The sequence below is a fragment of the Myripristis murdjan genome, chromosome 5 (assembly GCF_902150065.1).
Source record: "Myripristis murdjan chromosome 5, fMyrMur1.1, whole genome shotgun sequence".
Lineage (NCBI taxonomy): Eukaryota > Metazoa > Chordata > Actinopteri > Holocentriformes > Holocentridae > Myripristis > Myripristis murdjan.
Window position 1 is genome coordinate 39,019,116 of NC_043984.1, and position 15,986 is coordinate 39,035,101.

General features: G+C 47.5%; 2 protein-coding genes across 2 annotated transcripts in view; one reads left to right on the forward strand and one right to left on the reverse strand.

The window, feature by feature from the left end:
- Positions 1–8,031, reverse strand: part of LOC115358898 (E3 ubiquitin-protein ligase RNF182) — a 10,889-nt gene extending 2,858 nt beyond the window's left edge. Inside the window, exons 1-6 of the mRNA XM_030051024.1 lie at positions 7,916–8,031; positions 7,516–7,702; positions 7,296–7,429; positions 6,213–6,366; positions 2,794–2,861; positions 2,540–2,669 (exon numbers count right to left, since the gene is read on the reverse strand). Coding sequence (XP_029906884.1) covers positions 2,540–2,669; positions 2,794–2,861; positions 6,213–6,366; positions 7,296–7,343 — 400 coding nt within the window. The 5' untranslated portion in view covers positions 7,344–7,429; positions 7,516–7,702; positions 7,916–8,031. The remainder of the gene's footprint in view (positions 1–2,539; positions 2,670–2,793; positions 2,862–6,212; positions 6,367–7,295; positions 7,430–7,515; positions 7,703–7,915) is intronic.
- A 3,808-nt stretch (positions 8,032–11,839) lies between these two features.
- Positions 11,840–15,696, forward strand: snrpb (small nuclear ribonucleoprotein polypeptides B and B1). The gene is made up of 7 exons (XM_030051026.1): positions 11,840–11,995; positions 13,157–13,308; positions 14,431–14,542; positions 14,666–14,818; positions 14,903–15,035; positions 15,124–15,249; positions 15,568–15,696. Exons 1-7 carry the CDS (start codon positions 11,993–11,995, stop codon positions 15,603–15,605), a joined length of 717 nt encoding a protein of 238 aa, XP_029906886.1. The 5' UTR covers positions 11,840–11,992; the 3' UTR covers positions 15,606–15,696.
- The last annotated feature ends 290 nt before the right edge of the window (positions 15,697–15,986 follow it).

The following is a 15,986-nucleotide window of genomic DNA, read 5'->3' on the forward strand; positions in this document are numbered from 1 at the left end:
CTGATGAGTTTTACATGTTCAGGCAGCAGCCTCATTGTCCTTTTTGTCATGCTAGATACGAGGAGATGCACAAAGCAAAAAGGCAGAAGAAGATTGACTTCTTTTTCAAAATAATAGACATATAAGTGACATGGACTCGATAGGCCTTTGCTCCGGTTGATTTCAGTCATCCAGTTTTATAGGAGTACATTAGTTTTGTTTTTGTGTTAATTCTATGTAGGTGTTTACTGGTGTAACTTAAGGTTATTTGTTTGAGCTGAAACCTTTTTTAAAATTATTTTTCTCTTCATCAACTCATCCCTATCACTGACTGTTTACAAGGTCTTTGGTATCCCTTTGAGCATATCCATATGATGTTTACATGGAACACAGAGAATATCCCTGTAAACATGATAAATACCAGAAACCCGTTTCCTGATCACTGCATCCTCTCTGCACAGGCGTGTGTTACGTCTTTTACGTCTTTTGTTTACAACAGATTGAGCGGGAAGTGTGATATATTTATTATATTTAGAAGGAGGACAAACACGAGACCTCTGAGGCTTCTAGCGGCTCAGCGTCAGTAAATCCTCAGTAGTGCTTCTTCGATATTTTCCACCATGACCTAACTTGTTCAACAGCGTGAGGTGGAAATCCAGCGTCACGTAGCTCGTCCGCAACAGGTCGGCATTTCTGTGTCTTCTGCCATCTGAACATGTATGGCGTTTTTCCACGAGCACCTACTCGGCTCGGCTCTACTCGGTACGACCGAAACCGAGGCGAGCTGAGTTGAGCCGAGTAGGTGCTCGTGGAAAAGCGCCAGTAGTTATGTTGAGTTCTTTCATTAAATTTCAGTCTCTTCATCACTCCAAAAATGGGAAGCTCTCGTTGCTGCCATGTTGCTTGTTTATCTGCTGCGTCACTCTGGCGCCTGCGCACACGGTGGGCATAACCCGGTTTCTGAATTCGGGATATGGTGTTTACATGCACAAACACAAAAACGGGGTACTTAAAAATCCTGATCAAAACCGGGATGCTAAATACCATGTAAACACAGTAACTGTTGTGTTCTGCTTGTTCAGGAGAAGCAGTCCCATCATGCATCAACCTCAGCAGGACAGGACACAGTTAATTTAAGAGGTCCATGGCCTCTTTGATCAAGTTGAAACACTTGTGAGATTGCTTATTGTTGTCCCAGTGTCAGCTGGAGCAGAGAGAGGGCTCAGTGGCTCCGGAGGCTGAAGACATGGCTTCGAAGCACTCGGACACAAACACGCCTCCACAGTTTAGCTGTGTGCCATATTCACAAGGAAAAGCCTGACCTGCTGGACAGGCAGGCAACTGCCAAAGAGTTGGTTTCTTGTAAAGACAATAGAAGGAACACCTTTGGATATTTTGAGTAGATACTCAATACACTTGTTTATAAAAGAGACCTGTTTGAAGTCACCTCCTCATTTGCAGAGACCATATTCACTTGAACAGTAAAATCCTTCTGAAGAAGGTAGAACTGACTGCTCCAATAGTTCACAGTTGTTGTTGTTTTTAACTATGAGATGTTGAACTAAGCAGCTGAGAAAGTTAAAGTGTGAATGCTGGTGAATATAGTATCTTATAAGATATGCCTATAATAATAATAACAACAACAACAACAACAACAACAACAACAATAATTTATTGTTATTATTATTATTATTATTGTTGTTGTTAACTTCATCATCATAATTATAATTAGAAGTATTTTTGCATGAAATTCATTTTGATTTGGCATGTTGTGGAGACTGGAGCAGACGTCAAAGGTAGGAGGTTACGGTGCTCATGTCCCAACCCTAGATCGCCCACACTTTCAAAATCGCTGCTCCGCCCCTGTAGGGATGGCACAGTTCTGCATCTCTCAGCCACAACCAGCCTTTAACAAATTCCAAGATTCACTTTTTAATTTGAAATTAGTTCTGAATGCAAACAAGACTAAATATCTGCTTTTCTCCAGAGCCAGGGATATCATGGATGCTAGTTTGCGTAGTGCTGCTGTTAATGGTCTTGGTATCTGACTGGATCAAAAAGTTACGTTTACATTTCACGTTGATTTACTTGTTTCCAAGCTGCCGCCACAAAAAATGGATTTTTGTAGATTTTCCAGTGTTTAGTAGGAAGTGGATAAATGAGGCCTTCTTCCTCTTTAAAGAGAGTGTGTAATGTCCATTATATCCACTGGGTGGCAGTGTTGTTGAAAGCTAGTTAAGAAACAGAAGTGGATTGGTGTGACACTGCACTTCAGATTCGAGTTCAAGTGACTCTGAAAGTTGAAGCAATAAAAAAAAATAAAATAAAAAAATAAAAAATCTGGTGCTGTAACGGGACGAGCTGACCAGCTGGGCAACGTGTCTGTTCACTACCTGAAGGCCTTGTCGAAAACGAAAAGTTGCTAAAGGTGGATCCAGGAAAATTATTCCACCCAAGAATATTTGTAATTCTTGTCTGTTAAATCTGATCCAGCGTCAGTGACCTGACCTTTAAATATTTCATCAGAAAAAGTAGAGAGCAGAAAGAAAAGTGACGTCACCGGTCAGACTGTTGGGGCTCAGCACCACCTCTCCACCACCGCCGCCCCCGCCGCCACCGCCGCCTCGCCGTGCACGGTCCTGACACGACAGCACGGCCAGGATATGCCTGTCGTCCTCCATCAGCCACACCTGCACAGGTACACAGAGACATGCTCACAGCTCCACTAACCAATCAGACGTCAGACTGATCTCCTGGTTAGCATGAAGGAGGAGCAGCTGATCTCCTCTTACGGAGGAGCAGAGGGAGTCTCACCTCCTCGTCTGGGACGTGAGTCTCATGGCGACAGAAGGGACAGCTGATGACTGAAGGTGACGACTCGCCTGAAAAACAGAAAAACAACAGAAAGAGATTTAGTTAACGTGATGGAGTGATGAGGTGATGGAGTGATTAGGTGATGGAGTGATGAGGTGATGGAGTGATGAGGTGATGGAGTGATTAGGTGATGGAGTGATGAGGTGATGAGTGATGAGGTGATGGAGTGATGGAGTGATGAGGTGATGGAGTGATGAGTTGATGGAGTGATGAGGTGATGGAGTGATGGAGTGATGAGGCGATGAGGTGATGGAGTGATGAGATGATGGAGTGATGGAGTGATGAGGTGATGGAGTGATGAGGTAATGAAGTGATGGAGTGATGAGGTGGTGGAGGGATGGAGTGATGAGATGATGGAGTGATGAGGTGATGGAGTGATGAGGTGATGACATGATGAGATGATGGAGTGATGAGATGACATCACATGGAGTGATGAGGTAATGGAGTGATGGAGTGATGAGTGATGAGGCGATGGAGTGATGAGGTGATGAGATGATGGAGTGATGAGGCGATGAGGTGATGGAGTGATGGAGTGATGAGGTGATGAGATGATGGAGTGATGAGGTGATGGAGTGATGAGATGATGGAATGATGAGGTGATGAGGTGATGGAGTGATGAGGTAATGGAGTGATGGAGTGATGAGGTGGTGGAGGGATGAGGTGATGAGGTGATGGAGTGATGAGGTAATGGAATGATGGAGTGATGAGGTGATGCAGTGATGGAGTGATGAGATGATGGAGTGATGAGGTGATGACATGATGAGATGATGGAGTGATGAGGTGATGGAGTGATGAGGTGATGGAGTGATGGAGTGATGAGGTGATGAGTGATGGAGTGATGAGGTGATGGAGTGATGAGGTGATGAGGTGATGGAGTGATGGAGTGATGAGGTGATGAGGTGATGGAGTGATGAGGTGATGGAGTGATGGAGTGATGAGGTGATGAAATGATGGAGTGATGAGGCAATGGAGTGATGAGGTGATGGAATGATGAGGTGATAAGGTGATGGAGTGATGGAGTGATGAGGTCATGGAGTGATGAGATGATGGAGTGATGAGGTAATGGAGTGATGGAGTAATGAGGTGGTGGAGGGATGAGGTGATGAGGTGATGGAGTGATGAGGTAATGGAGTGATGGAGTGATGAGGTGATGCAGTGATGGAGTGATGAGATGATGGAGTGATGAGGTGATGGAGTGATGAGATGATGGAGTGATGAGGTGATGACATGATGAGATGATGGAGTGATGAGGTGATGGAGTGATGGAGTGATGGAGTGATGAGGTGATGCAGTGATGGAGTGATGAGGTGATGGAGTGATGAGATGATGGAGTGATGAGGTGATGACATGATGAGATGATGGAGTGATGAGGTGATGGAGTGATGAGGTGATGGAGTGATGAGGTGATGGAGTGATGGAGTGATGGAATGATGAGGTGATGGAGTGATGGAGTGATGAGGTGATGGAGTGATGGAGTGATGGAATGATGAGGTGATGGAGTGATGAGGTGATGGAGTGATGGAGTGATGAGGTGATGGAGTGATGGAGTGATGAGGTGATGGAGTGATGGAATGATGAGATGATGGAGTGATGGAGTGATGAGGTGATGAGGTGATGAGGTGATGGAGTGATGAGGTGATGAGGTGATGGAGTGATGAGGTGATGGAGTGATGAGGTGATGAGGTGATGGAGTGATGAGGTGATGGAGTGATGGAATGATGAGATGATGGAGTGATGGAGTGATGAGGTGATGAGGTGATGGAGTGATGGAGTGATGAGGTGATGAGTGATGGAGTGATGGAGTGATGAGGTGATGAGGTGATGGAGTGATGGAGTGATGAGGTGATGGAGTGATGAGGTGATGAGGTGATGAGGTGATGGAGTGATGGAGTGATGAGATGATGGAGTGATGGAGTGATGAGATGATGGAGTGATGAGGTGATGAGTGATGAGGTGATGGAGTGATGAGGTGATGAGGTGATGGAGTGATGAGGTGATGGAGTGATGAGGTGAATCTGAACTGCAGATTTGAGTATAAAGTCAGTATTAAGTCTGTCAGTATTTGGGTATATTGATGGTTTGGTCCTTGTTCTGCACGGTGGAGCTGAAATGCAGAAATCAAGACGTGACTGAAGTTCAGACTTTCAGCTTTAATTTAAGGGGCTGAACAAAACAAAAACATGGCGTTAACTGTTTAGGGATTACAGCCAGTTTCATCCTGTCAGGCCCTTTTCAGAGGCTCACAAGTCACTGGACAAACTGCGTCACATGCAGTGTTGGTGCACGTCCTGTCAGCTTGGTGGCATGGGGCTGAATGAGCCCTATAAGCATCAGGACTCATCCTGCTGCTGCCATCAGCAGCCATACAGGCCCATGCCATAACCCTGCCTCCTCCACGCTGGACAGATGATGGGCTCTGCTTTGGCTCCTCAGCTGCTCCTTTCATTCTCCACACTTTCATGCTCCTCCCATCATTCTGGTACTAGTTCATTTTCCTTCCATCGGTCCAGAGAACCTTGTTCTAGAATGGGCCAGGCTTTCTGGCCTTCCTGTTCCTAAGTGACACCAGTGGTTTGCACCTCGCTGTAAACCCTCTGAATTTATTTTCTCACTCCCAGTCTCCGTTCTAGTTGATCGCAAAGGTGTTGGATGGGGTTGAGGTTGAGGCTCTGTGCGGGCCACTCAACTTCTTCCACCCCAAACTCAGCCGGCCACGCCGTTATGGAGCTGCTCTGGGCGGAGCTGAGGGGCCGAGGCCGAGCCCAGAAACACCAGCCCACAGCGTGACCCCTCCTCCAGCAAACTGCACAGTCGGCACTAGGGCATTAACGTGAAAGTCCACCCATCGACTTCAGGGTCCGTCAAAAAGTCGAAGTAAAAAAAAAAAAGTTTTTTTTTTGTCAGCGCCGGCAGCCCTTTTTCAAAATATACGTTAGACACATATTAAAAATGGATAAAAAATTCAGATATGAATAACAAAAGAATTATAGATTTTTTTGTGGTACAAAAGTGAAAAAGTAAAAGTGATCATATTAATTGAAAATATATTTTAAAATGTAAAAAAAAACAAAACATATAATCTAAATTGCTACTGTGGTGTATGAAATTGGCCAATAAAAAATTAAAGTGATACAGCTTTTGAATGAGAAAGCAAAGCAGCAATTCTGAAATAGTTTTGACAGAATAAAGGCTGTTTCATTTCTCTCTCAGGGGTTCCTGATGCAAGAAAAGCATTTTTCATTTCCCAACATCAGACTGAATGCGGGGCTGTGCAGCTAGTCAGCGTGTGAACCGCGACTTCATAAGGATACATGTGGAACCTGGGAGAACATCAGCAGAGAACCGGCGGCCGGACTCACCCATGTCCACCATCTTCTTGAGACACTTGGCGCAGACGCGGTGCAGGCAGCCCAGCAGCTTCGGCTTGCGGCTCCGCGTGTCGTAACGGTTATAACAGATCTTACACTCCAACTCCTCCAGGGTGTAGACCAGAGACTGGGCCCACATCTGCACCTGCACACACACACACACACACACACACACACACACACACACGTTTACTCAGGTCACTTTGGGGCACCTCCTGGGCCCGTCCGGTCAGACGCAGTCGGCTGGTTCCTGTGTGAGGACGGGCCAAAGTGTCCGACAACAACAGCGACTTCTCAGCTGTTAGTCCTCAAGAGTACAGCACAACAAGCACACACACACACACACACACACACACACACACACACACACACACACACACACACTTTGCCTCAGGAAGTTCTCATCTCTTCATTCCAGATACCATCAGACATTCGTTATAGATTTTTTTGTGCTTTTCACTTTGAACTCAGGTTGAAGGTGATTATTTATTATGAAAGAATCAGTTATTATTATTTTATGTGGGGGCATCAGTAAGGGTTTGTAATTAGATATTATGATTTATTGTGATCCTCCTCTAGTCTGTGTGTGTAAAGTCTGATGAGGCTGTGATTCTCCTAGAGGTCACTAGAGGTCATTTTCTCCAGCGACGTCCAGTTTGACAAAAGTCTCTGCCTGCAGTGAAATGGCTGCTGTGGGGGCCAACATCATCACACAGGAATCAAATGTGGCTCATTGAATCCACAAGAGTCTCAGCTTTCCAGTCAAAGCAACTGATGCAGCTCCGAGACTGTTTAGGCCCCACGGCTCGAGGGAGCCGCTGGAAACAGACATGATAGTTTTTCCCTCAACAAAATTTAGCTGAACTTTGGAGCGATATTTAGCCTCCTTGTCATACATTCGATAATTATTATTATTAAATTCAGTAATTTAAAAAATCAATTAAATAAATCACAAAAAAGACTCACAATACAAAAATGAATGGATTTTTTCCCCACCTCTACTGCCGGCCAACAACAAGGAACCCAGAGCGTCATGTTCCTTTCTGTTAGAACAGAACCGTTCGGGTACCTTACCTTGCCCTCCACCTCTGGGGCTGGCTCCGCCTCTGGCAGCTGGCTCATCTTATTGGCTGTCTTCTGCACTCAAACAGGAAGTAATGCCAATGGTGGGCGGAGCTTAACTCAGCAGGGCAGATGCTGAGGTCAACCTGCGTGCGACAGAGGAACCATGGAGGTGTGAGACAGCAGGGGGCGCTATGCACCTCACACACCTGTCACAACACAGAAAACCTACCTGACTCCAGGTCAGTGTACAGGAGGGAACACCCCCGCCTTCCTATTGGCTCACAGCGCTGGAAGAACCCAGCTGTCCATCCACCTGTCCATCAGAGGCAGCTCGCCAAGGTTCCCTCAAAGGTTCCACAACAACAACAGAACCACAAAACTGTGCTGAGCAAGAAAAGGCAGGTCTCCTCCAGGGTCTAGATAATTAAATACAGTAGAATATAACGTTACAGAACAGAATAGAATAGAATAGAACAGAGTAGAGTAGAGGGGTAGTTGAGGCCTGCAGGTTTATTGGAATCAGACTGAAAAATGAAATGCGATCAGATGTTTGTTGACATCAGGAGCTCCAGGCCCTGCACGTCAGTGTGTGTGTGTGTGTGTGTGTGTGTGTGTGTGTGTGTGTGTACCTGTTGAGCCCTGCAGGCTCCTGATCCGTTTGGTTCTGTCGGGTTCTGGTTCCGCTGTGACGTCACGGGGTTCTGGTTCTGGAGCACTGCGGTAGTTCAGCAGCAACAGTCTGGCGCCTCATTAACAGTCAGGGACCGTCCGGCGGCGCTGCGGCTCGCTGTGGGGTTGGACCGGGACCGGGACCGGGACCGGGACCGGGACCGGGACCGGGGCTGCTCGGCGGGGCTGCGGCTGCTCGCGGGGCCGATGCTAACCACCATGGCTGCTCGTCGCCATCACGGCTCCTCCGCCGGGCTGCTGTCGCGCGCGGACGGTGTCGGTGAGTCACCGAGTCTCCCTCACTGAGGCGCGCGACCGGCAGCATCAGGACCGGGGTTACCATGGCAACCGGCCCGCAGGAAATCACTGCCTGGAATTAGAATGCGGTCTGTGCCGGAGCCAAAATGGCGACCGACTGTGGGAAATAAATAGAAATGAATGCAGCAGGCAGGAGGATGCGCTGCTGCAGTCTGTCTGCACGCGCGCGCGCGCGCGCGCACACACACACACACACACACACACACACACACACACACCGGGCAGGTGACAGAGCAGCGGCACTGAACTGAAACAGAAAGTGACCGCAGAGCAAAACGTGAAAAGCTGAGCTCTGTTCACCTGTCTGCCTGAAACAAAGACTGACACGCCCCCCAAATATTACGTCATGTTGTTTCCCAAAAACAAGACAATTTCATGAAAAAATAAATGACAGAAAAAGAAAAAAAAAGAAAAACACCAGACAATTAGCAAAAAAAATTACCAGAAACTTGTGATGAAATCAGCAAACAAAATATGTAAAGACAATACCAAAAATCAATATTTATAATATTTATAACTGTTACTGTGACATATTTCAAAATAAATGAGAAGGAACTTAAAAAAAAAAAGAAAAGAAAAGAAAAAAAGAGGTGTCGTGATCAAGCTGCCCAGCCAGTTTGTTTCCTTGTACAGAGACGGAGCCGCCGACATCCATCATCTAATAATAAGGCCAAACCACGAGCCTCCTGTTAGTCACCACCTGATGCCCACCTGTCATCACACCATCATCACACCATCATCACACCATCATCACACCATCATCACACCTGTCATCACACCATCATCACACCATCATCACACCATCATCACACCATCATCACACCTGTCATCACACCATCATCACACCATCATCACACCATCATCACACCATCATCACACCATCATCACACCATCATCACACCATCATCACACCTGTCATCAAACCATCATCACACCTGTCATCAAACCATCATCACACCTGTCATCACACCATCATCACACCTGTCATCACACCATCATCACACCTGTCATCACACCATCATCACACCTGTCATCACACCTGTCATCACACCATCATCACACCTGTCATCACACCATCATCACACCATCATCACACCATCATCACACCTGTCATCACACCATCATCACACCATCATCACACCTGTCATCACACCATCATCACACCTGTCATCACACCATCATCACACCTGTCATCACACCATCATCACACCTGTCATCACACCATCATCACACCTGTCATCACACCATCATCACACCTGTCATCACACCATCATCACACCTGTCATCACACCTGTCATCACACCATCATCACACCATCATCACACCTGTCATCACACCATCATCACACCTGTCATCACACCTGTCATCACACCATCATCACACCTGTCATCACACCTGTCATCACACCATCATCACACCTGTCATCACACCATCATCACACCATCATCACACCTGTCATCACACCATCATCACACCTGTCATCACACCATCATCACACCTGTCATCACACCTGTCATCACACCATCATCACACCTGTCATCACACCATCATCACACCATCATCACACCATCATCACACCATCATCACACCTGTCATCACACCATCATCACACCATCATCACACCATCATCACACCATCATCACACCTGTCATCACACCTGATCATTACATCTGATAATTTCACATTGAAGTGCTGGGACAAAATTTTACTGAAAAATATAATAAAATATCTCCCCACACCCACACCCACACACACACACACACACACACACACACACACGCACACACACATGCACATACACGTACCATCCAAACACCCCCCTCCTGCTGAACCCAGGCACCCAGGTGTGAACCTGGCAGCAGTGTCGCTCGGCAGAGCTTCATAATAAAATGACAACACAAGAGAATAAATCAGAAACAGGTGCAGGTGAGGTCTGACCTGCCGTCCATCAGCAGGAGCCAGACTGAGGAGAGCGGCCCGAAGCTCCACCTGGACAGGTGCCGCTCAGGTGCCACTCAGGTGCTCCTCCAGACTCCGTGCTGCACAAACTGCTCGGAGTTCAAATCAGTCATATTCAATCATAATCATAATCAATCATAATCAGTCAAATCAATTATAGACCGTATATTTTTCTCATACCAATCGTCATGAAGCAAGGATCTGTTCCGGTACAGTGTGTGTGTGTTATCCCAGAGCACTGGCCTGTGGGCAGAGAGGCTGTGGACGTATAACATTTTCCAGTATGACAGTCTTTGTTTGTGGAGCTCTGGTAGTGATACAGGTATATACAGGTTATATTGAAATCTGTTCTAAGAAGAAATTTCAAACCTCCAAGTTTATTAAATAGGTATTTTGGGATACAGTACCAAAAAGAATTATTATATTTGATCCAAGACTTTAGCCAGTTAGATTTTAAAGTTCCATTAAGGCAATCAAAATCAATAGCCTTTAGTCCTCCCTCCTCTATTTCTTTCACCATACTGGTGATCATACTTTTTTTCATATAACGTGGCTTGTTTGTCCAGCTGAAGTTAAAGTTAATTTGGTTGATAGCTTTAATCAGTTAATTTGGGATGGTGTTAGTGTATGACAAAACATTCCATCTTTGTTGGATAAATTCTGCCAAGGATCGATAGGTCTCTCTGAAGCCGTAAGTTTGATTTTGCTTTACACTCTTTCATTTTGTTTTCTATACTCAATAATTGGTTTAATTTTTGGTCCTTAGAAAGGTATTTGATTTCTGATTATTTGATTGCCAGCCACCTCCTTTGTTATAAAATTAATTCGGATATCTCAGCTGCCCCATTAACCGATCACAGTGTTATTTCTGTACATCAGGGGTCTTCAACATGTTTCAAGCCAAGGACCCCCAAACTGATCGAGTGATGGAGCAGGGACCCCCTTCAATATATATTGTATAAAATTGTGTTTTATATTAAACTGGGCCCAGTGACATGTAGAAATGTACCTTGTAATTGTGCATTCAATACTAATCTATTCAAACGATACACAGGTTTATTTATTCAAGTTTAAATGTGCAAGGTAAAGTGGAAACAAAATAAGTGATGGCCTATTAGTGCCACTGCCATGAATAAACATATCTGTAACATTGCAAACAATACTGAACTATTAAAATAATTGAGAGATTCATGTTTTTATTTGAAACACACAGGTAGAAGGGACATCCTCAAGCCACCTGTGGATGGCGCACATCCGCCCACATCAGTGAGACGTCTGACCCTGATGAGTGGCTCACACCTTATCTCACCTGGTGAGGATGGAGGCTGCCAGGTGGAGACTCATATCAGCCTCGCTGAACACGTGCACTGCTGACTGAAAGACAACCTATTTGGTATCCATTTATCCATTCACTACATGTTAGATTCATGTCAATGTGTATTTAAAGACTTTTAAATTTGTGGGGGAAAAAATCTAGTAAACATCTTTAAAAAAAAAAAAAAAAAAAAAAAAAAAAAAAAAAAAAAAAAGTTCTTAAAAAATAGTCAAATCAGCCAAAAATTTCACGACCCCCCTGCAGTTCCTCCGCGGAGCCCCTAGGGGTCGCGGACCCGCTCTGAGGCTAGCGGACGGCGTTCTACGTCACTTCCTGTAAATCCCCATAAAGACGGACTCGGCGGCGCTCGAGCGGAGCTTCGCGGGTCAATTTTTTTGATCAGTTTGGTGAATCCGCGCGGATCGGAGGCATCAGAGGAGCCGACATGGTGAGCGTCTCCGGCCCGCACGCCGCGTGTGTGCGGGTCCGCCGTGCGGGGCCATTTCCGTCCCGCAGGCAGGTTCCACGGTGGAACGTTAGCAGAACGTTCTGCCCGCCGCGCGCCCGAGGCCGCGCGCTGCGCCCGGGCCGCGGAGCCGGGACACGGCCTGAGTGCGCTGCGAGCCCCGGCCTTCCTCACCTGGGCCGCTCACCTGCACGCTGTTCACCGGAGCTAGCAGCATGCTAGCACGAAGCTAGCACGAAGCTAGCATGCTGCTAGCTCCAAGCCTGCAAACACACAGGGCAGCTAGCATGAAGCTAACAGACTCAGTGGAGCTAGCTTAGCGGCTCGGTGTGTTTGTATCTCCGCTCTGTGGGTTTAGAACCGTCTGCCTGTCTCTCTCTCTGCCTGTCTGCCTGTCTGTCTGTCTGTCTGTCTCTCTCTCTCTCTCTCTCTCTCTCTCTCTCTCTCTCTCTCTCTCTCTCTCTCTCTCTCTGGTTAGTGCAGAGAAGCTGTTTAGCATGAAGCTAGTAAACACAGGCTAACGTAGGGCTGTGTGTGTGTGTGTGTGTGTGTGTGTGTGTGTGTGTGTGTGTGTCCTGGTTGGGGTTAGTTAGTCCTGGTTGGGGTCGGTTAGTCCTGGTTGGGGTTAGTTAGTCCTGGTTGGGGTCGGTTAGTCCTGGTTGGGGTTAGTTAGTCCTGGTTGGGGTCGGTTAGTCCTGGTTGGGGTCAGTTAGTCCTGGTTGGGGTTAGCGGTGCTGAGGCTCGTCTCCGTGTTTCCTACATGCAGAAGCAGCTAACTAGTTGCTTTGTGTTAGCTTGAGCTGCTAACACTATCCATTGATTTGATTAGTTGGGGTTAGTAAGCAGCAGTTGGAGTTAGGGTTAGTGGTTAGGGTTAGGGTTAGTGGTTAGGGTTAGTAAGCAGCAGTTGGAGTTAGGGTTAGTGGTTAGGGTTAGGGTTAGTGGTTAGGGTTAGTAAGCAGCAGTTGTGGTGTGGCAGTTTGTCCCTGCTGAGCTCCTCGGTGTTTCCTCTGCTCCTCCCTGGTCATGTGATCAGCAGGAGTGTGTGCCCTCTGTGTGTTGGTGTGTGTGACGTGCTGTGTGTGCAGAGTGTATAACCTGTGTGTGTGTGTGTGTGTGTGTGTGTGTGTGTGTGTCCTGCAGACGGTGGGTAAAAGCAGCAAGATGCTGCAGCACATCGACTACAGGATGAGGTGCATCCTGCAGGACGGGCGCATCTTCATCGGGACGTTCAAGGCCTTCGACAAACACATGAACCTCATCCTGTGCGACTGCGACGAGTTCAGGAAGATCAAGTAAGATTTACCCCTCACCTCCTGACACCTGGTTGTGTGTGTGTGTGTGTGTGTGTGTGTGTGTGTGGCGTGAGGCCCATTCGATGCATATCTAGATACAGGGGTCATGATTCGATTAAAAAACGATATATTTTTAATCCAGAACGATTCGATACGGTGCAAAAACAGCACAGTAGTTAACATTTGTTGATGTAGACGTTAACCAGAAAATAAAATGTGTATATATGACAAAGATCCTGTGGCTTAAATTGTCAATAGTGGCAAATATGAGTCCAGGAAAAGAGAAGCAAACTGTTATACTATAAAACTATTTTCAGCGGTGAAGCTGGCGAAGGCGTCGCTGCTGTTGGTGATATTTACATCTGGTTTTGTGTTTGTTTTTCGTCGTCAGTCATGTGACTGTAGTTATACTGTAGGTTTTGGGTTGGGAACGTAACGTTGCGGAGCGCGAGAGTCGCTTCATGAGCTCTCGCGTTGTTTTAGAGATAAACTGAAGCCTCAGGCTGCGACTCCTCGTGTCGCGACGTCCGATCCACAGCTCTGCAGTCGATTCATCTGAGACACAGCCGCATCGCTCGCCCGTAAAAGCCGTTTTCCGGTGGCATCGGTTTATCGTTCCCAACCCGACTATGAACCCCAAGCCAATCAGCAGCTTGATCACATCTTGTTACAGGCGTGCTGCGTGCTGATTGGCTCACCGACACTGATGCGATTTACTTCTCAGGGGTTGAAGATTTCAGTGGCGTGGTATTTTCTGATCGTCAGCAGTTTTAAAATGATCAGTATTGAGCGGCCACATCGAACCCTAACCCTCTGGCTCTTCAGAATAAAAGTCTGACAAAGGCTCCAAATGGAAGCTGTCATTTTGACGCATGGTGCAGATGTTCTCCCCACCAAGTTTAAAACCGTGTCTTTATCTCTTTCCACTGAAGGTGTGTTGCCTCGAGCAGACACACACACACACACACTTCCCATAAGACTAAATTTAATATGGATTATTGTGAATGACACATGGAAATGAGTATGAAGAGTCAGATTCCCACTGAATAAACATCTGAAACATTTACATAATGAGTAGGTGATGTGCCGCTGGGCGTCTGACTCTGAGCGGTTCCTCTGCAGGCCCAAGAACTCCAAGCAGCCGGAGCGCGAGGAGAAGAGGGTTCTGGGTTTGGTTCTGCTGAGGGGGGAGAACCTGGTCTCCATGACGGTGGAGGGCCCGCCCCCTAAAGATGTGAGTGTCGCCCTCAGTTGCCCGTTAACACACAGTAATTAAACCACAGGAGCAAAGCATGCTGGGATGTGAGGTGCAGTACCACTGTCCTACAGTAACCATGGTAACCTCTTCTCTCCGCAGACCGGTATCGCCCGGGTGCCCCTGGCGGGCGTGGCAGGAGGTCCGGGCGTGGGCCGCGCCGCGGGGCGGGGCGTCCCGGCCGGGGCTCCCATGCCTCAGGCGCCGGCCGGCCTGGCGGGACCCGTCAGAGGAGTGGGCGGGCCTTCACAGCAGGTAACGCCCACCGCCGCTCCGTGCCTGTGTGTCCTCTCTGTGGTTACGGCTTCCTGTGGTGACGGTTTCCTGTTGGTCTTCTAGGTGATGACCCCGCAGGGCAGGGGAACGGTTGCCGCGGCGGCGGCAGGCGCCAGCATCGCGGGCGCTCCCACACAGTATCCTCCTGGACGAGGAGGCCCGCCTCCTCCCATGGGCCGTGGCGCTCCGCCTCCTGGTGAGTATGATGTCGTCACCCCCACAGTGTGTCACGTGATGTCACGTGATGTCAGGTGTCTGGTTTGAACATGATTGATTGTTCTCAGGGATGATGGGCCCGCCCCCCGGCATGCGGCCGCCAATGGGTCCTCCAATGGGAATGCCTCCTGGCCGTGGAGCGCCGATGGGCATGCCCCCCCCCGGCATGCGGCCGCCGCCCCCAGGCATGAGAGGTGAGGCTGTTACCATGGCAACAGTCCAGTTTCTCACTAACATGAAGCTGACCCTGCGTTCCAAATCTCATACTTCTACTTTTTACTTTTAGTATGTACTGCAGCTGCCCTTACAAAGTATGTAGTTTACTATGAAGTATGCATGCTCATTCTTTTTTCCCTACTCAGTAGTATGGCAGTGTGAGTATTGGAACGCAGGGCAGGTCTGGAAACACGCCGACATTTTACTGTTTTCACAAGAGCTGACTTTTTATTAAGTGTGTGTGTGTGTGTGTGTGTGTGTGTGTGTGTGTGTGTGTGTGTGTGTGTGTGTTGCAGGCCCTCCTCCTCCTGGCATGCGTCCTCCTCGGCCCTGAAGCAGCGTCTCCTCCTGCTGGTGTATAGTTTTAGTTGTTTGTACCTTTTCTGTTTTTTAATAAAGCGTCCGCTGGACAGTTTGGTTTGACACTTGGTCTGTGTGGTTGCTATGGTAACTGACTTGACGGTGTTTTTCTGAAAGCTGCGGTGTGTTTGAAACCCCTGATGGAACACCTCTCAGAACATGGAGAAGGTTGAGTGAAACGGCAGGTTTGCTGCTGGGCACTGCGGCAGCCTCGGTGCCTCCATCATCCAAAATACTGTTGGTTTAAAAAAAACAATACACTTTTTAAACTTGTCAAATGTTTTCAGTTGTATATTAACTGATGCTGGAACTGTAACGACACCATTGGCCCGCATGAGGATGTGTTGCCGTGGTA